The sequence below is a fragment of the Vipera ursinii genome (genome assembly GCF_947247035.1).
Source record: "Vipera ursinii genome assembly, chromosome: 3".
Classification (NCBI taxonomy): domain Eukaryota; kingdom Metazoa; phylum Chordata; class Lepidosauria; order Squamata; family Viperidae; genus Vipera; species Vipera ursinii.
Genome location: NC_139516.1, coordinates 198,813,050 through 198,833,296, shown reverse-complemented (window position 1 = coordinate 198,833,296; position 20,247 = coordinate 198,813,050). Strand labels below are relative to the sequence as shown.

General features: G+C 41.9%; 1 protein-coding gene across 1 annotated transcript in view; it reads left to right on the top strand.

Annotated features, from left to right (window-relative positions):
- Window positions 1-273: 273 nt before the first annotated feature.
- Window positions 274-20,247, top strand: part of LOC310637250 (beta-1-syntrophin-like) — a 74,333-nt gene continuing 54,359 nt past the window's right edge. Inside the window, exon 1 of the mRNA XM_083357604.1 lies at window positions 274-1,106. Within this exon, the coding sequence (XP_083213730.1) occupies window positions 467-1,106 (640 nt within the window). The 5' untranslated portion in view covers window positions 274-466. The remainder of the gene's footprint in view (window positions 1,107-20,247) is intronic.

Sequence of the window (20,247 nt, the reverse complement as noted above, 5' to 3'; positions counted from 1 at the left end):
GTTTAGACGGAACTGGATTCGAATCCAGGACACGCCAGTGCTGGGAAGCCCAAGCAGCGCCCTTCGTGGGGCTGGGACGCTTCTAGGCGTTCTCCGGGAAACGCCTCCACTCCAGGTCGGTCCTCGGGACAGCGTCCGGCCCTCGCCCTGTCCCTCACCCCACCCCCGAAACACCGGTTCGGCAAGGAGCCTCGCCCTTCCGCCCCGCCCCTCCTTCCCCGCCCCTCCCCTAACCCACCCCCTCGCTGCCCCGGGTCCCTTCCCGAGTCTCCGAGGGGGCAACGCCACTCCAGGCTCCCTCTTTCACACACTTCTTCCCCCCCCCCCTACACACACACACACACTCCCGTCCCGGGGCGTGGTGTGTTTGTGTGTGTGTGCCGCGCGCGCGCTTGTGTGTGTGTGTGTGTGTGTGTGTGTGTGTCCGTGCGCTCAATCACATGGTGTTTGAAGAAATGTTCCAAAGATGGCGGTAGCGGCGGCCGGAGGCGGCGGCCGGCTGCAGCGGAGCGGCGCGCTGGAAGTTTTGGTGCGCGACCGGTGGCACCGGGTGCTGGTGACCCTGGGCGGCGAGGCGCTGGTGCTGAGCTGCGAGGAAGGCGGAGGCGCCGCCGCTTACAACGGCATCGGGGCAGCCGCGGCGGGCAATGGAACTTTCTGCGGCAGAAGCGCCGGCGGTGGGGCGTCGAGGGCGAACGCTGCCGCCGCCGCTTGCCCCTTGCCCGGAGCGGGCTCGCCCGAGTCGCCGTCGGGGAGTAGTTACAACGGCGGCGGCGGCGGGAGCCCCAAGGCGGCAACGATCGGGGTTCGGACGGCACTGACCGACTTGCCCGAGCAAGTGCCCGAAGCCGTCTCCAACCAGAAGCGGTGCGTCAAGGTCCTGAAGCAGGAGATGGGCGGCTTGGGCATCAGCATCAAGGGGGGCAAGGAGAACAAGATGCCCATCCTCATCAGCAAGATCTTCAAGGGCTTGGCGGCCGACCAGACCCAGGCGCTCTACGTCGGCGATGCCATCCTGGCCGTCAACGGCGCCGACTTGCGCGATGCCACCCACGACGAAGCCGTGCAGGCGCTCAAGAGGGCGGGCAAGGAGGTCGTGCTGGAAGGTAAGGGGACACCCCCCCACCCCTAAAAAATAAAATAAAATCCCCCAACGCCCAGGGGCTTTGCCTGCGCCTGCAGCGCTCTCTGCACATGCCCGGAGGCGTTTTCCTCTCCTGGTTTAAGTTTGCAGAGGCGTGTTAACGTGAGAATGCCTTATACTCTTAACCCAGGGCGGGGGGTGGGGTGAGGGTTGGAGGCGAGAGATGTGGGAACGCGTGCGTGTGCCTCCTGGGTGCCGTTCGCCAGGAGGAACGGCATTCCAAGGTTATTACGCCACGTGTTGCTGGACGCTCGCTTGTACTGCGCTGCCCGACACGTGCGCCCGTGCGGGGTTCCTTGTGGGAACCGACGCTTGTTCCAGCATGTTGTAAGCCGCCCTGAGTTCTTTGGTAGATAGGGCGGCATATAAGTCCCAAAAATAAAATAAATAAAAATAAATGCGGGGCCGATCTAGAGACGGGGTGTGTATATAGTATGCGTGGAGGGGGGATGGTCTTCCTCCTATATATATATATATATATATATATATATATATATATATATATATATATATATATATATATATATATATGTATATATATATATATATGTATATATATATATATATGTATATATATATATATATGTATATATATATATATATATGTATATATATATATATATGTATATATATATATATATGTATATATATATATATATATGTATATGGATCCTTGGTTTTTCGGGTTTCTCCCCGCGTAGAACTAAAGGTGTAGGCGCAACGTTTCGACGAAATCCCATCCGTCATCATCAGGCCTGATGATGACGGATGGGATTTCGTCGAAACGTTGCGCCTACACCTTTAGTTCTACGCGGGGAGAAACCCGAAAAACCAAGGATCCACATACAGGCACCCGCGAAAACCTCAGAGAACAAATATATGTATATATATATATATATATGTATATATATATATATGTATGTATATATATATATATGTATGTATATATATATATATATATATATATATATATATATATATATATATATATCAGTTTAGTCCAAGAGGCTTCCCACGCTCACCGAGTTCTGCGGCCGCCGCATCTAAGAAACCGTGCATCGAATTGAAACGTAAAGCGGCATCCTTTTGAATAAATGCTTGGGAGTGGAGCTTTCCTTCTAAAACCGCGTCGTCTGCGTTCACACAACCCCGGCAGCTGTATTTGCCCAACCGTATGGAGATTCGCTAGTTTTAACTTTTAATATTTATGAAGTGAGGCTAGGTTGTCTTTGGAGTCCTGCCCTGGGAGAATTCAGGAACCAGTTCGAGCATGTTAGGCGATTATAGCCTTTCGGGATAAGTACTTCGGTTTAATGAAGCTATGAGTAACAACCCCAAAACCAGCCCTGGTGAAAAAGTGAAACGCTGCCGCCTTTCCCCCTTCAAACTCCTTTGAGTTCATTTTTCTTTTTCTTTTTTTGCAGTTGGAGTGGCTTTAAGTTCCATTTTTTGCAATGTTTGGGGAGAGTTATAGTCACTTCATCTGGCTAAAATTAAGGAGAGGCAGTGGTAAAATCTTGCAGTATGAGGTACAAGCTGTTGTAGAATCATAGGCTAGCAAAATCCCCTTTTACCCTAGGCTCTTGTGCAAACACCGGCCAGGTTATTGTTTAGAAAATTTAATAAAATATGGTTCGTTACCAATGGGGAAACAGAGTCCATATGTGTCAGGTTATGAATCTGTCACAGCTGAAAAAGGCAAACAGCTGGGCAAATAGCTTTTCTGATGTTTCTTTGGCAGGCATAAGGGCCTCTAGCAGTCTTTTGCAAGCCAATCTGGAAAAACAGGATCAGGGGCTTTCTGATGATAATAAAGATTTTTTTTTTTAAAAAAAATCACATTGAAGAAATAATTAGGGTGTGTGTGTTTTTTGAGAAATTCCTTCCCTTTTTATTTTTTAGGACACTGAGAACTGGTGGATTGTACAGCAGGAGTGATACCATTTCTTCAGCTACTACAATCTTACCATTTAATCTTCTTTCTTCCCCCCCAGCTGATTAGATGAGGGCTCTCTTTTAAAAGATGTGCTGACAAATCTGATGGGCAGACTTTTTAAATATAATTCTCTTCCTTTCTGACAGGAGAATTAAGCTGTATGAAAGGCGCAAGATGTTCTATGCTTATTGTGGCTGAACGGGTCAAAGTCAATACTTGTGCTCGTTTATTTGACAGTGAGATCCTTGCCACTTGCTTTTCTAAACAAGTTAGACTTTTTGCACTGTTTATGATGTTGTGGAAGAGAAAATTCCAACAGTTATACTTTGCAGAACGAGTGCTAAACTAAACTAGTGCGTGGCATGAAATACCGTTTCAAGCATTATCAAACTTAGGGGAGGCATGGGCAAACAATCTATGTGGGTGAGCTCTTGGGAAGAGAGACTGCAAAAAGACTCCCAATATGGGCTAGTGATTAAGTTGTTTGGCATAGAGAAAATCAGGATTTACCCACAGCCACGGAATTGTGGTTGGTGAATTGGGCTAGTTACTGTTTCTCAGCACAATCTATTTCATAGGATTATTTTGGGGAAAAATAGAAGGAAACGCTATGTTACCTTGAGTTCCTGAATATAAATAAAAGTGGGATATAAATACCACAAATAAATTAAGTGTAAAGCCACATCATACATGAGATTTGATGGGGTTTTTCTTTGTTCTCCGGAGTATACCCGTTTTACTTTTTATATGACAATTCTCATCTGTTTCTCAACTCAGAATTAAAGTCAGAAGTCATTTGAAAAGTCACTTCTGGCATAACAGACTTGCAGGTCTTTAAAATACACAAAACTCATTGTCATCTTCCAAGTAACAACATGTAAAATTATATCCTTCCGGTATAAATACTATGGATCTGTCCTTAGAAGCACACTCTAATACATTTAGTAGGATAATCCCACATATGTGTAAGAGTGCTGAAGTAAAATCTCTTAAAAGGGAAAGGCATTCATCCCATAGATTCTAAGATCCTGAACTGATAATGGAAAAAATGAAAGCTTAATTAACCCAAGGAAGCACCTATCATGGCTCAGAATCAAAGAGATTACATTATGCAATTCTGACTTAAAAAGTTGGATGGAAGTGAATGACAAGATTGCCAAGGAAAATAATCATGCTATTTAAACTGCAGAAGTCTATGCATTAAACAAAGATTATTGCTAGAACACTGAGGCCTAGTTCTGAGGAAATTGTGGCTTTGTCTGTCACCCACTGATTGGTGCCTTCTGGATGTGCCGTCTTTTAAGTTCCATAATTCCCAGCCAGAAAGCACTGCATAGGATTGTGGCAAAAAATTGTATCACAACAGATGGATAGGTAGTTTTTGGTGGAAATAATCACAAGGATAAGCGCCCCCCCCCCCGACCCTGAGGACTGTAAACCACTTTTTAAAAAGGTTTTGAACTTTTTTGGGCGGGGGGAATTACTTGGAAATCTTCTGCTGTTCTCATTTTCTGTCAAAAAAAATTACAAGTGCAGGTCTTTCTTTAGAAAATTGGAAATTGTAAAACTAAATATCCATGCTATGTTTGTAGAGGACAAAAATGCCCTCAATTATCACTTGTTTGCACACACAAGTTCATTGTAACCCTTAGATCTTGACCTCCAAGTTGTTGACATATGTGAAGAAAGCTAAGAATACACGACAATTTTTAATCACTTCTTTTTTGTAAAGGATTTGTTCAAATACACGCCACTGCTTATCTTTCATACTTTCAAAACTTAAAAGCAAACTGGGACAGAAAAATGTTCCAAAAGTTACAAGGACACAAAACAATTTTCCTTTGCATGGCTATTGTTACTAAATAAGTTTGTGTATTGCTTTTCTTAAGAAGAACATAGAGTCACTCCTCAACAAAACTACCAAACATATAATTTATAAAAGTAACAAAGAAGTGTTGACAGGATCTTAATCTACTATGGGTCCAAATTACACAACACATGCCATGTTCCTTATGCTGGTTATTGACTAATATACAGTTTGAGTAGTTGCAGTGTTCCTGTAGGGAGAGTCTTCTTGAACAAACTTGAGTTTGAAAAATGAGTTTGCAAACTTTTTAGTTTCACTGATTTCTTTCGAACTGGGGGGATTTAAAGGAGACAAATAGTGACTACAAGTAATCCTTGACTTACAGCCACAATTGAGCCCGAACTTTCTGTTAAGTGAATTTTGCCCCATTTTATGACTTTTCTTACCACAATTGTTAAGTGAATCCTGCAGTTGCTAAGCTAGTAATGGTTGTTAAGTGAATCTGGTTTCCCCATTGACTTTGCTTGTCAGAAGGTTGCAAAAGGTGATCACCTGACCCAGGGACACTTCGATGATCATAAAGACATGCCAGTTGTTGAATTTTGATCACATGACCACAGGGATGCTGCAGTGGTCGTAAGTATGAAAAACAGTGATAGGTCACTGACAGTGATAAGTCATTTTTTTTCAGTGCCACTGCAAATTCAAACGGTCACTAAACTAATGGTTGTTAAGTCAAGGACTATCTGTATTATCCACAAAATTAATCCTTTCTCAAAATTTAGGAATCTTAGGAATGACATTGTACTATGTTGGGTGCCACTTCATCATACAGATAAATTGTCCCTGTTATTGTTTCTACTTAAACAGAGGTTTGGTATGCAGAGACCTGCAAATAAACATATCAAGTCAAAGAGGAACCTGCTCACCTATACAGATCTGGTAGGAGACAGAGCACACAAGAAGCTGACAATTCCCATGCCACTTTATTTGGCAACAATTGCTCAGATGAAAAGTTAATGTGAGTTGGAAGGTTGTACCTAAACATGACTTTTTCACCTGCAAAATCACTAAGACAATTGACATAAATAGGGACAAACAGTATTAGAGTGTAAAATTGGCCAGATCCCAGTTAAATTTCTCAGTCTGACACCCTGACTCCTTTGATTTACTGTCTTCAGTAGTAATTGAGACAGACAATTAGAAAATTCAACAAGAATGTGTTTATTGCTCTAATGTAGATAAAGTTTACAATGAAAGGGATAGCGTTCTATTTGCAGATGGGGTTGGATCCTCTCTTATCTTATTCTTTCATTTGTGACTGAGATCTGGAGTAAATAACTTGGATTGGCACAAAATCACAAATCAAACATACAAGGCCAATTTTAATGGAAGCATGCAATACATTTTGAGGTGGTTTGTTCTTGAATTCTGCTTCCTCTGCTTTTTGAAGGTCAAGTAATGAGCAGTTTTAAAATGTAGCTGTTTGAATTTTCAGCTTTATTTCAAGAGTTAGGCTGCCTACAAGCTAGCATCTTTTACCTGTGTTGGACAGTGAAAGCTATTCTACTTATTACATAGTCCAGTGAATTTTAAGGGGTTGCCACGCAGAAGAGGGGATCAACCTATTTTCCAAAGCACCAGAAGGCAAGACAAGAAACAGTGGATGAAAACTAATCAAGCAGAGAGGTTACCTACAACTAAGGAGAAATTTCCTAACAGTGAGAACAATTAACCAGTGGAACAGCTTGCCTTCAGAAGCTGTGGGTGCTCCATCACTAAAGGCTTTTAAGAAGAGACTTGGACAGCCATTTGTCTGGAATGGTAGATGATCTCCTGCTTGTGCAAGGTGTTGGACTAGAAGACCTCCAAGGTCCCTTCCAACTCTGTTATTCTGTTGGATGACGAAAGGAGATTAGACAAAGGAAGTAATTACATGAGAATCTGAAGAAATTCACTTTCATTCCAGTAAAGTCAAGAGGGATTGAAAACTACTTTCTCTAGAGAAATCAGGCAGATTATTACACCATCTCTACAAGACCACATTATTATCATTCCAAAGCAGCCCTTTTTCATTTTTCAATGTTTATGTTTTGTATTTTTTCACATCACAGATTTTTGAGTGCTTGCCACATGAACACAAAGCAAAGGAGTAATTAAAATCAGTTGGTAAGGACAACTGGCTCCAGTATGAAGGTATTTATCAAGTCAAGAAAAGAAACTCTGCTTTTACTTACTAAATTTATTATTTATACAGTTCTGGGATAAACTAGGATCCAACAATAACCATTTTAGCTGAGGTGTCAGCAGACAAGGGCCATGAATTTTGCATGCTGTGGCAAGGGAAACTAATAAACCATCCTTGTAATATTAATTGGCCATCTAGATGTTGCTTTCAGCAGCTTTCCCAGTGTAATAGCTCCAAATATATTGGACCACAGTTCCCTGGGTTCTCCGCCAGCATAGGCATTTTTTCCCCACAGAGCATTTTGGGATTTATAATCAGCTTGATTGGTGGAGCGATGTCAAGAAAGAATTGCTTTTGGTACATTTCCTCTGATGATCTGTTCCATGGGTGATCACAAAGAGCTTTAGTGACCATTCAGGCTGCTCTTTCAAAGACCCAGAATGTAGCCTTGAAGAGAGTGAGAAAAGTTGCTTCTGTGGTTAGTTGATGATTGATTCAAGCAAGTGCTATTTTCTTAAAGTGGTTTTCTCACAGCTGCAGTAGGTACTAGCCCAGGGGTAGGCAACCTTGGCTCTTTTATGACTCATGGACTTCAACACCCAGAATTCCTGAGCTAGCCATGCTGAGGGGAAAGGGAGAGGTTTCCATGCTTTGCCATGCTGGCTCAGGAATTCTGGGAGTTGAAGTCCACGAGTCATAAAAGAGCCAAGGTTGCCTACGCTTGTACTAGCCAGCCTAGGCAAGCCATAGCTTTGAACATTTGTAGGGGCAGTGCTATTTCTTTTGTGAGGTAAGATTAGCTTGAGAGAAGAGATCTTTCTCTTCTCTTACTCTGCTGGAATTTAGCATAAGGATTTAGCATTGATACTACCAAAATCAAATGCGGGAGAGGCTTGGAAGTGCATTGCTTGAACACGGGTATTTTGGGATATAATTATTAGAAGAAAAGGCTTTGGGTAATTTATTTGGGGTATTATCACCATAACCTCTGATGGTCCATAATCAAGAAGTCAAATCACTTTGGAAAACCTGTTCTAAAGGTTCAAGATTTAATTCCAAGATCTCAAGATTTTAGTCCAAGATTTGAAGAAGCTTGGCTTCTCCATCACTGGAGGCTTTTAAGAAGAGACTGGACAGCCATTTATATGGAATGGTATAGGTGTGTGTGTGTGTATATATATATATATATATATATATATATATATATATATATATATATATATATATATATATATATATATAGCTTACCAAGGCCTCCAAGGTCCCTTCCAATCTGTTATTCTGTTAAAATTCGACTTAGCCATCCTCATTTATGTAATATTTTGCCAGCCCCTGTTCTCTTCCTTCTTCCTATTTTTTCTGTTCAATCTATTTTTTTCTATCTATGTAATAGCCAAAAGTTGTTTTGGTTGAGGTTTTATAGAAAAAAATAATTAATAAATAAAACAGATCCTGTGGTTTTGTTCTTCTGCTTGGCATTTCCTTGAACTCATTTGCATATATTCTGGTTAGGAAGGCAGGCTATAAATCAAAAAGGTAAAATAACTGCAAGAATCATAGCAGTTTGCAATGAAAAAAACCTGTGCAAGGCTAAGAATGAATAAAGCGACTGATTACAGTAAAATAAATAAATTCATTTAGCCTTAGTCACCACTGAAAGCTAGTGGATTTTTAAAATTTAAGGTCATTAAATTGTTTCCGTAAAAGGCTTTACACAATAATAGGACATCTTGGCTCACAGCCATAAATGCTAGAGGTACGCTATCCATTCAGTCTCATTTTAAAAAAGAGAATAAAATACACAAAGACATTTGAGAGTATTTTGTGGTTGTTCTCCCAAAACAGCTTTTTGGAGAGTTGCAGAATAGTCACAGAATAGCTTTTATGTCGGGCTGCGTTGGTCAATTCTGAAGTACCCATCCTTTCCCCCACTGAACTTATGGGGAAAGATTAAGTCGGCAAGTATCTAATGAAGGATCCTGGCTGATTAACATTTTTGTGCTGCTTTAAAGATCTTTATTTTAAAAGGGCTTACGTGGGTCACCCTAAAGCCTTCCTCAAGTAGAACTTGGAAGTGTAGGATATAAATATTTTAATAAGGCGCTTGGGAAGTAAGAAATTAAATCATTGGTTCTTTGCATGCAATTTCCATACAGGTATGAAAACATAATGTTAAATAGAAATCTATATGGCATGGGTCTAGGACAGAGGTCCCCAACCTTTTGGGCATCAGGGACCAGTTATGTGGAGAGAGGTTTTTCCACGGACCAGAGGGTGTGTGTTTTTGTGTGCTGCCTGCATCCCACGGATGGGGCTTTGCTTGTTTTTTGTGGACCGGTTGATGGCATGCTGTGGCCTTGTACAGGTCCATGGACTGGGGTTGGGGACCCTTGATCTAGGATATCTGAGGAGCCACCCCAACGGGACTAGCCCACCCCACTCATGCCAATGGAAGAGGCATGCTACGGATCCTGTTGGCTAAGGAATTCTGGTGGGCGGGGACAAGGAGAAGAGCCTTTTCTGTGGTAGCCCCGACCCTGTGGGACACTCTGCCATCAGAGGTGAGAACTGCCCCTCCCTTTTGGCCTTCCAGAAGGGTATTCAAACTTGGCTTTGTTGGTTGACTTGGAGCCCTGAAGAGGGCGCTCACTGCTGGAGGTGGTTGATAGGTAAGAAGATCTCATCCCCGTGCCATCTGTCTCTTAGGCCTAGTTTTTTTGTATACAGGTGGTCCTCGACTTACGACCACAGTAGAGCCCAAAATTTCCACTGCTAAGCAGTTGCCCCATCTTGCGAGCTGTCTTGCCACCGTTTTTAAGTGAATCACTGCAGTTGTTAAGTAAGTCAAAGTGTTGTTAAGTGAATCTGGCTTCCCCATTGACTTTGCTTGTCAGAAGATCGCAAAAGGCGATCACGTGACCCTGGGATCCTGCAACTGTCGTAAACACACATGCCAGTTGCCACACGCTTTAATTTTGATCATGTGACCATGGGGATGCTGCAATGGCCGTAATTGAGAAAAATGGTCATAAATAACTTTTTCAGTGCCATTGTAACTTTGGTCACTAAATGAATGGTTGCAAGTCAAGAACAACCTGTAGTTTTAAAAGTTTGCATTGTTTTAATATTGTAATTATTGTTCTATTTGTCTTTTTATAATCTGTGAGGTCATCTTATAGGGGAGATGGGTGGCATAAATATTCAATCAATCAAGCTGTCTGGAGTAATTTTTAACCTCATTTTTTGGGGGCTCAGAATCTTTGATGTCGAATTGGTTGAAAGTGCCCAGGGCTGTTATTCCCAAAAAAGAAAAATCTGAAGTTTTCCAATTAACACATTTTACTAATGCTGCCTTTCACTTCCCCAGGTGTTACGAGACTCCTGATTGTGAAGTATCACAAACCAACACAGCTCTCTTCCTATGATCATGGCAGAGGAATAACCTATGTTTTGTGTGTCTGCAGCTGCCGCTGCAGAATTGCCATCCTTAACTCTGGTCCCTCAAGAAACATCCCGTACTGTCATCTGTAAGCTCTGCAATTTAATATTCGGACTCAGGGAGAATTAAAATATCCCAGCATTGCAAATTATCCTTCTTTCCCTGCCCCCATATAAATAACATTTTCCCTTTCATATGCTTGCCTTAATCATTTTCTTATAACAGCTGAAGAGGGCAGATGGGTAAATGAAGAGGTGAACAAGCCATGCTGTGGCTTACCATGTTTGTAAAGGCTTTTTGTCTGAATCATAGTTTATGGTTATGGTGTCTGATGTCCCCCATACTGGCCATGCTTCTTTTTCAATTGCAACCAAAGCTGAGTGGACAGCAGACCAGGGGTTTTCTGAATTTTTAGCTTTCCTTTTTTAAAAAAAAGAACATACCAATTAGGTAAAGTGAGAAAAGTAACAGGTAGACTTGCTAAATTTGCTAGGAGAAGCCCATTTAGGTTTTATAGTTTGGATCCAGTAAGAATTTAGAAGGGCTAACTTAGAAGGGCTAGCTCACAGGTCTGCAACCCACGGCTCCAGAGCCGCATGCGGCTCTTTCACCCATCTCCTGCGGCTCCCAGTCCTCTGCCATGTGCAGTCCCCCCAAAAAAATGTTGGACTAAAAAAGTTCAACCAATCAATTCAAATATGCAGGGTAGGTGCATATCTCGCCTTGGCTCCACTCTTCAGTCAAACCCTGTTCTGCGCATGCACGCATGTACGTGCATGTGCACACATTTTTTGCGGCTCCCAGTTTTTTCTTTTGTGAGGAAACTGGTTCCGAGTGGCTCTTTCATTGTTTCAGGTTGCTGACGCCTCGGCTAACTTATAAATGCTTCTTTTTTAAAAAGAAAAAAATGCTGTAAAGACAAATATTGTTAAATATCATGTTTCACGTATCAGGTTATCAATCAATTTTTGGCTAGTTATCCTGCATTCATTCTTTCGGCGCTTTGAGGTTGCTACATACTCAGATGTTTTTTTTTACTTTAGGTGTAACCAGAGAACATTTGGACACCTTATATACATATTTTAAATTCTTCTCATTTCAACCTAATAAATAAACAGGCAGCAGGTATGTTGCCGATCAAAACTCCTAGTGCTGTCATATTTATTTACAGAAATACCTGTGGACCACACTAAAGATTTTTATCATTCTTTGACGATAAATATGACTTGTAGTTGAATTGTGCCACTTTCATTGGAAAGGTGCCCGCTCACTTCTGAAAAAAATACAGATAGGCCTCAACTTATAACCATTCAGTGCAGGGGTCTTCAATTTGGCCCTTTTATGTCTATAATAATAACAATAACAATAACAATAATAATAATAATAATAAAGTTGGAAGGGACCTTGGAGGTCATCTAGTCCAACCCCCTGCTCAGGCAGGAAACCTTATACCATTTCAGGCAAATGGCTGTCCAGTCTCTTCTTAAAAACCTCCAGTGTTGGAGCATTCACCACCTCTGGAGGCAGGTTGTTCCATTGGTTAATTGTTCTAACTGTCAGGAAGTTTCTTCTTAGTTCTAGGTTGCTTCTCTCCTTGACTAGTTTCCATCCGTTGCTTCTTGTCCTGCTTTCAGGTGCTTTGGAGAATAGTTTGACTCCCTCTTCTTTGTGGCAGCCCCTGAGATATTGGAACACTGCTATCATGTCACCCCTCACCCTTCTCTTCATTAAATTACACATACCCAATTCCAGCAACCGTTCCCTATATGTTTTAGCCTCCATCCCCCTAATCATCTTTGTTGCTTGTGGACTTCAACTCCCAGAATTCCTCAGCCAGCCCTGGATGACTGAGGAATTCTGGGAGTTGAAGTCCACAAGTTTTAAAGTTGCCAAGTTTGAAGACCCCTGGTTTAGTGACTATTCAAAGTTACAACAGCACTGAAAAAAGTGACTTATGCCAATTTTTACATTTACAACCATTGCAGTATCCCCATGGTCATGTGATCAAAATTCAGATGTTTGTTAACTGGTTCATATTTATGATAGTTGCGGTTTCCTGTGATTTATTTATTTATTTATTTATTTATTAAATTTTTATACCACCCTTCTCTCGAAGGACTCGGCGGTATACAGGGCAATAAATATCAAAATGCAAATACAAAAGTTAAAAAAGAGTTAAAAAGAATTAAATAATTATGCCCAATATAATACAATAATAAAAGTGTGTTAAAACTAAATCCAACTGCAAACCCATCAGACCTGGCCAGATTGTTCAAATAAATAAGTTTTTAAATCGCGCCGGAAGGAGCGAAGGCCGGGGGCCATCCGGAGCTCAACCGGCAAGCGGTTCCACAGGTCTGGCACACCCACAGAGAACTCCCTCCCCCTGGGGGCCACCAATCGGCATTCTTTGATCGGAGGCACCCTGAGGAGGCCAACTCTGTGGGAGCGCACTGGACGGAGGGAAGTTGATGCCGGCAGCAGGTGCTGCCGTAGGTAATCCGGACCCATGCCATGTAGGGCTTTGTAGGTCATTACCAGCACCTTGAATCTCACCCGGAGGGCAACTGGCAGCCAGTGCAGCTCGCGGAGCAGAGGTGTAACATGGGAGTATCCTGTGATCATGTCATTGCCATTTTTAAGCCGGCTTCCAACAAAGAAAATCAGTGGGGATTCGCTGAATGAATGCACAATTTCATTTAATATCTGCTGTGATTTGCTTAACAACAGAAAGGTCATAAAATGGGGCAAAATTCACATGCATGGCCAGGATGGGGGACACCAGGCACCATAACTGTAATAGGGCAAAATTCTCTTGCTTAGCAATGAATATTTTGAGCTCAGTTGTGGTCGTAAGTCAAGGATTACCTGTAAAGTTGAGTTTGAGGCAGTAAATTAGAAGGTGGTAAGGAATCACTAACCACCTTTGCTTTCTGGGTTGTTTTGTTTTTTTGTTTGTTTTTTTGACCAGCCATTTTGTGAAGAAACAAGATTTTCCCCTCTGGAGTAGCCATTTTGTGACTGTCGTGGTGTGGTTTCAAAAATTCTTAATTTGGAAGGAAACCTCATTGTATGAATGGTTTTCTCATGGCTGGCCAAAATAATCTCTGCAGGGTACAAATTTTAAATGAGCAAGTGGGAAGTGAGAGTTTTCTTCTTATAAAATGAGCTTCGCAAAATAGGAAATTCCTTCCCAGCAATTTTTTTAGGAGATTTGCTGGATATCGGGGAGGGGGAGCGAAAGCTGTTTTGTACGGTAATGCTGTTATGTGACTGAAGGAAAAGCAATGAATGTTTCTTCCTCTGTGTTTTTTTTTAAAGAATGGACAAAGAAAGAGGTGGTCAAACCCCATGCTGGGAGCGATCTTCCTCCCGTTTCAGTAGGTGGGAAATTTGGTTTTCGGTGCAGTCGTATCATTCTTTTCCCTAAAACTGGTCTCCTGCAGTGGTGCATATTAAAAATGTTCCACAGAGTTAAAACTTGGTGGATGAATCCTGCGGGAAGATTTCCCTGATTAGAAAATAATTGACAGGACAAAGAGAGACCACCAACCACTGTGCCAGCGTATTACTTGTTTTCCTGATACCTTTGCTTTCTTCAGTGAAAAAAAAGCAATGACTGTGTACTATGCCTGCGGTGCAGTGAGATTAGCTGTACAAGATCTGATGCAAACTGCTGTTAGACCTCTGACCTTGGTGAAAGATCTGAGCACAGTCTTCTGGTCTCTGGGAGAGGTTGTGATATTTTGAGAACTTCCTAGCCCTGGGGCTGGATCCATCAGGAGTCTTGTGTGACTTTAAAAATCGGGCAGGTTTAAATCTAGTTCAGACAACATAACTAAGCATGGGATCTGTGAGCAGCAGTGTGTCCACAAACCTCTCTGCATCTGAAGGCAGAACAAGAAGCAATGGATGGAAACTAATCAAGCCTAGAACTAAGGGGAAATTTCTTGACAGCGAGAACAATCAGCGGAATGACTTGCCTCCAGAAATTGTGGGTGCTCCAACACTGGAGATTTTTAAGAAGAGACTGGACAACTACCAATCCCTCTCTTCAAGCAGGAGACCCTATACCAGAGGTCCCCAACCTTTTGAGCACCAGGGACCGGTTCCATGGAGAGAGGTTTTTCCACGGACCAGAGGGTATGTGGTTTTGTGTGCTGCCTGCATCCCCTGGATGTGGCTTTGCTTGTTTGTGCGGACCAGTTGCTGGCATGCCACGGCCTGGTACTGGTCCGTGGATCGGGGGTTGGGGACCCCTGCTCTACACCATTTCAGACAAATGGTTGTCCAATCTCTTGTTAAAAAATTCCAGTGTTGGAGCATTCACAACTTCTGGAGGCAGGTTGTTCCACTGATAAATTGTCCTAACTGTCAACAATTTCTCCTTAGTTCTACTTGGTTCTCTCCTTGATTAGTTTCCATCCATTGCTTCTTGTCCTGCCTTCAGGTGCTATGGAGAATAGGTTGACCCCGCTCTTCTTTGTGGCAGCCCCTCAAGTATTGGAACACTGTTGCCCTTAATTCTTCTTTTCAGTAGACTAAACATATATTCCTGAAGCTTCTTGGATGAGAACTGAAACATTTTCAAGGGGAAAAAAACCCAAGAAAGTACAGTTGCCTTTTGGAAAAGCATCTTTGGGTCTTGATGGAGAGGTAAGGAAGAAAATTGTGGGATTCCAGTTAGACATTCTTCATGAAAAAAATAAACTTTGAGCACAGACTGCCACATTCCTTCCACGGGTCATGTCTACTCATGTTAGGAGTAGATTTGTTCTGACTGGAAGAGCCAACTGTGGGAGAAATCAGTGGCAGTCTTGTTGAAGCAAGCTCCATTATGCATTTCTCCCATTCTGATTCATTTCAGCAGGATGAAGGTCCAGGATAATAAACTAACCTGCTGACCATCTTCAAATATCTCAGACCCCCCCCCCCCCCCCGGGCTGGAACAGTGTAAATCAGGCTCCAAAATTAAAATGTCTGAGGACGGGAGCAAGATTCACACAGAGTTTAATTGGATTTAATATCCGACAAAAAAGGGCTGAAGATAACAGAATCTTGGGAACGGCATGAGGAAAACTTTAACTTTAACTGAATCCATTTTGGTGGGAGCTTGGTGAATTTCTGCCAAATGGCTTAATCAAAGGGTTTACGACTCTTTTTACAACATAAGACTGAATTGTTCAGTAGGTTTGTCATGTTTTGAAATACTCAATTTTCTTTTTCGGCCCCTTAAGAGGTTTCTTATAACGTGCCCTGAAGCTGCTAGAGAGCAGAAGACAACTCCAGATCCACTTGAGACAAGGTGATAATAATGCCATTAGCAACATGCATTGAATAGCAATAAAAAGTAGGCTGCACAATTTGCATGAGTTTAAACCCTTCCCACATTCTTGCCATGATCTTGATCTGGATTATGGGTTCCCAGGCTTTTCACTTGTTTTGGAAGTAAAGCTTCCATTGATGAGTATGTGTTTCTTCAGTATTGTTTCATCCAATTTCCTGTATGAGCTTCATCAAGGGGCAAAGAAAATTATTCCTTCAAACCTGCCATCCTAAGCCTGTAACCAGTACAGGCAGTCCTCGACTTACGACCACAATTGAGCCCAAAATTTCTGCTGCTAAGTGAGTCATTTGTTAAGTGAATTTTGCCCCATTTGTTAAGTGAATCTTGGCAGTTGTTAGGTTAGAAACATGGTTGTTAAGCGAATCTTGTCAGAAGGTTGCAAAAGGGGATCACATGACCCTGGGACACTGCAACCGTCCTAAATATGAACCCGTTGCCAAGCACCTGAATTTTGATCATGTGACCATGGGGATGCTGCAGTGGTCAAGTGTGAAAAATGGTCGTAAGTCCCTGTTGTCACTGCCGTTGTAACTTCGAATGGTCACTAAATGAACTTTTGTAAGTCGAGGACTACTTGTATTCATACCCAATATTTCTACCCAATTCCCCACCTCACTTGCTGCTTTGTCACACACACACACATACACCATATCAATGTATTCTCATTGTTTTCTTTTTCATCATTCATTCCACTGAGAGTTGCTTGGTGGCTTAGTGGTGAAGACTCTCCTCCCATATGGAAAACTGAGAGTTCAATTTTAGATAGTGGTAGATGTTTCTCTCTTAGGGTGCAAAGAAAAAAAAATCTTCTGTAGGCATCAGGAAGGGCATCCGGCCAGTAAATGTTCAGCTCCATCCATTCCGCCCCGACTCTATCCCGAATTAAGGGATTACAGGGTCATATAAAGGGAGTTTTTTATTCTATTGTTCCATTACTTTGTGTCTGTTATGTTTAAACTTGTTCTCCTTTCCGGCCTGGTCTGATGGGTTTAGGGGTATTTTAATATTATTGTATTAACTTATTGAATTGGGCTGTAGTATTTAATATTTTTAAACTTTTGTATATTGTATTTTATTGTATTGCCCTGTACACCACCCTGAATCCTTAGAAATTAAATAATAATAATAATAATACTTATTATTATTATTATTATTATTATTATTATTATTATTATTATTATTATTATTTGTAAGCTGCCTAGAGTCACCCTACAGTGAGATAGGCGGCAAATAAATTTAACAAATAAATAAATACATTTTAAATACCTAGTCCTACATTTATGAGCCACCCATAGTTGCGCTCCTTAAGATGGGCATCCATACGCATCTTTTAATCAGATTAATGTGAATGGTTGTAAATAGGGGTTTGGGGCCTGTTCATCTCTTGGGATGGATAGTCGTAATTCTTATTTTTGCAACCAACGGGCTATGTGGGCAAGCAAGCTCTTCTTGAATATAATAGCAGATGTTGGGGTTTTCTTCCGTGTCCTGTGTATTTCCTGGAAAAAAAATGTTGATATTTACAGTTTCCACACCACTGGGATCAGTGAATAAGTGCCCATCTTTTTCTGGGACTTGACCTAAGCTTGCAAGAAAAGATGTGGGAGGGGTAGAAATGTTCTTTCTCCCTAAAGAATGGCAAATTTATGTCCATGTAGCAGATCTTTAAAAAAATAGCTTGGGAGACTATCCAAATACACATTTCTTAGCTTTTGTGCTGAAGTATCCCAGTAAAACAAATGTGCTGTGGCTTTAGATTGCTTTGTTTATAATTGTCTGGTGCATATTTATTTGTGTATTTAACAGTCTTTCTAACATGGTTCAGTCTTAAGGGACTCTGGGTGATGCACAGCAACATAAGAAAAATAATTACCAACACCAGAACAAAAGTATTCAAAACAATTCATATAATTGGCCATATAGTCTGAAATGCTGACAATAGCTGTTCGTAATCAAGTCAAGAAGAGATGAAGGCTTACTGGAATAAACCATAGATAGTCCTCAACTTACAACCGTTTGTTTAATGACTGTTCAAAGCTACAATGGGACTGAAAAAAGTCACTTATGACCATTTTTCACACACAACCATTGAAGCGTCCCCGTGGTCATGAGATCAAAATTCAGATGCTTGGAAACTGACTCATTTATGACCGTTGCAGTGTCCTGAGGTCATGTGATGGTCACATTTTGTGATTTTTTTGACGAGCAAAGTCAATGAGGAAGCCATATTCATGTAACAACTGTGTTACGAATTTAACAACTGCAGTGATTCGCTTCACGAGTGACAAGAAAGGTCATAAAATGAGGCAAAATTCACTTAACAAATGTCTTGCTTTGCAACCTTAAAATCAGGGTCAACTGTGTTCATAAATCAAGAACTATGTATAGTTTTTGCTTGTTTGTGAAATGCGGATGGGAGCTGCAGCTGAATCTCTGGGGAGAAAGAGCTTCAAAGAGTAAATTCTGTTCTCTGCTCTGCTATCCGTGTATTTCAACAGGGCCTTCCCAGATTCAGCTCTGACAAAGCATTACCTGATGTACCTTTTGTGGCCAAGTGGCCAGCATGACTGTACATCACAGAACGTTATCTTCCCACCAAGGTGGTACTTATTTATCTACTTGCATTTGCATGCTTTTGAACTGTTACCGTGTTTCCCCGAAAATAAGGCCAGGTCTTATATTAAATTTTGCTCAAAAAGACGCATTAGGACTTATTTTCTGATTAGGGCTTATATACTGGGAGATACGGTACTAAATGTATCCGTCTGGCTGACGATCTTAACTGGGGCCTATATTACGAGCATCCTTATTTTCCAGTTGGGTCTTATTTTGGGGGAAACAAGGTAAGTTGGCAGGAGCTGGGGCAAGACAGGGAGCTCCCTGTGTCGCTTGGGTCTCAAACCCAGGCTGTCAGCTTTCTAGCTGACAAGCTCAGCATCTTTAACCATTGAGCCATTGCACACACACATACACACAGTCTCTTAACTCCTCAACTCAAACCAAAGGATGTCTTCTCCCAGTTCTTTCATGGAAAAGCATAGTCTGGAGTATGTATGGACTTGAGCATTTCCCCCATGACCACTGACTGAAACCACCCACTCAAGAGAAGAGTGAAACCACCACAGAACAGTACCCTCATCTTTGTCGGTTGTCCAGAAAGCTACCATAGTCGATGTTATTGAGTTGAAGGCTCACTCGTGTCTGATTCATAATGAAGTCATTTAAATTCTGCCTCATGAATCCTGACTGAAAAGGATCTAGATAATATCTTCCATCTAGGATCCTTTGTAATCAGTTCCCTATCACCTTCTCCACAGACTCACTATTAGGAAACTGCCAGCTAGGTTGGAAGGAGGGGTCAAGCGAGGACCTAGCTTGGAGTTGTTGCGCAGCTGCAAGCAGAATAAGCTTAACCTCCCCCAAGATCTATGAAGCCTTATCTGGTCATTTCCAGGGGAAGACGAGCAGTCTGGGGAGATTCTTGTAATATAGGTGGTAGATAATAAACTTGAGTTTAGCTATTCATGAATGGCTCTGGTTGCTTCCCCCGACACTTCCCTAATAGAGGAAAGTTGGAGACCAAACAAAAGTTATTACACCCCTGTCATCACTGCCTCCTTTAAGACAGATGACATTACCTGCTTCTTCAAAGAAATATTTATCATGTCCCAGATCTATCTCATGTCCCAACTAGCAACACAGGGCAGATGGGAAATGACAAATCAAGCCCACAGGTAGAAAAGTTCAGAGTGCAGAGAACCATATTTATTCTTTTAAGTTCCAGAAACTAAGGGAATTCCAGATTACAAGAAAAGGCGCCGCCTCACTCACCAGCATGGACTCTGCCCTTCTGGCATCCAGCCCAGAGCAGATATGAGCAAATTTATTCGGTGAGCCTGTAGGCATTTTGTCTCGTCCTACACTTCCATGATGCGTTTATATCAACGTGGAGACATTATCCGGATTTGTGAAGGGTTTCCCCCCCCCCCAAGAACACCATCATTATGTTAATCCTGTTCTCTCTTTGCTTGATAAAACATACAAAACCATGGTTGGTGGTGGTTTAGAAAGGCCAGTTTGGAATTATATTCCCAGGTAATGGATGAAGTATTAGTTCCTCCTCCTGCTGCCTCTGTGGATGCTGAATTCTGACTGAAGCTTCTTGGATGAGAAGCGAAATGGAAAAGCAAAGCCCAGTTGCCTTTTGAAAAAGCACCTTTGGGGCTACAATGACAGCTATAATAATAATAACAACAACAACAACAACAACGTTGGAAGGGACCTTGGAGGTCATCTCGTCCAACCCCCTGCTCAGGCAGGAAACCCTATACTAGGGGTAGGCAACCGTAGCTCTTTTATGACTCATGGACTTCAACATCCAGAATT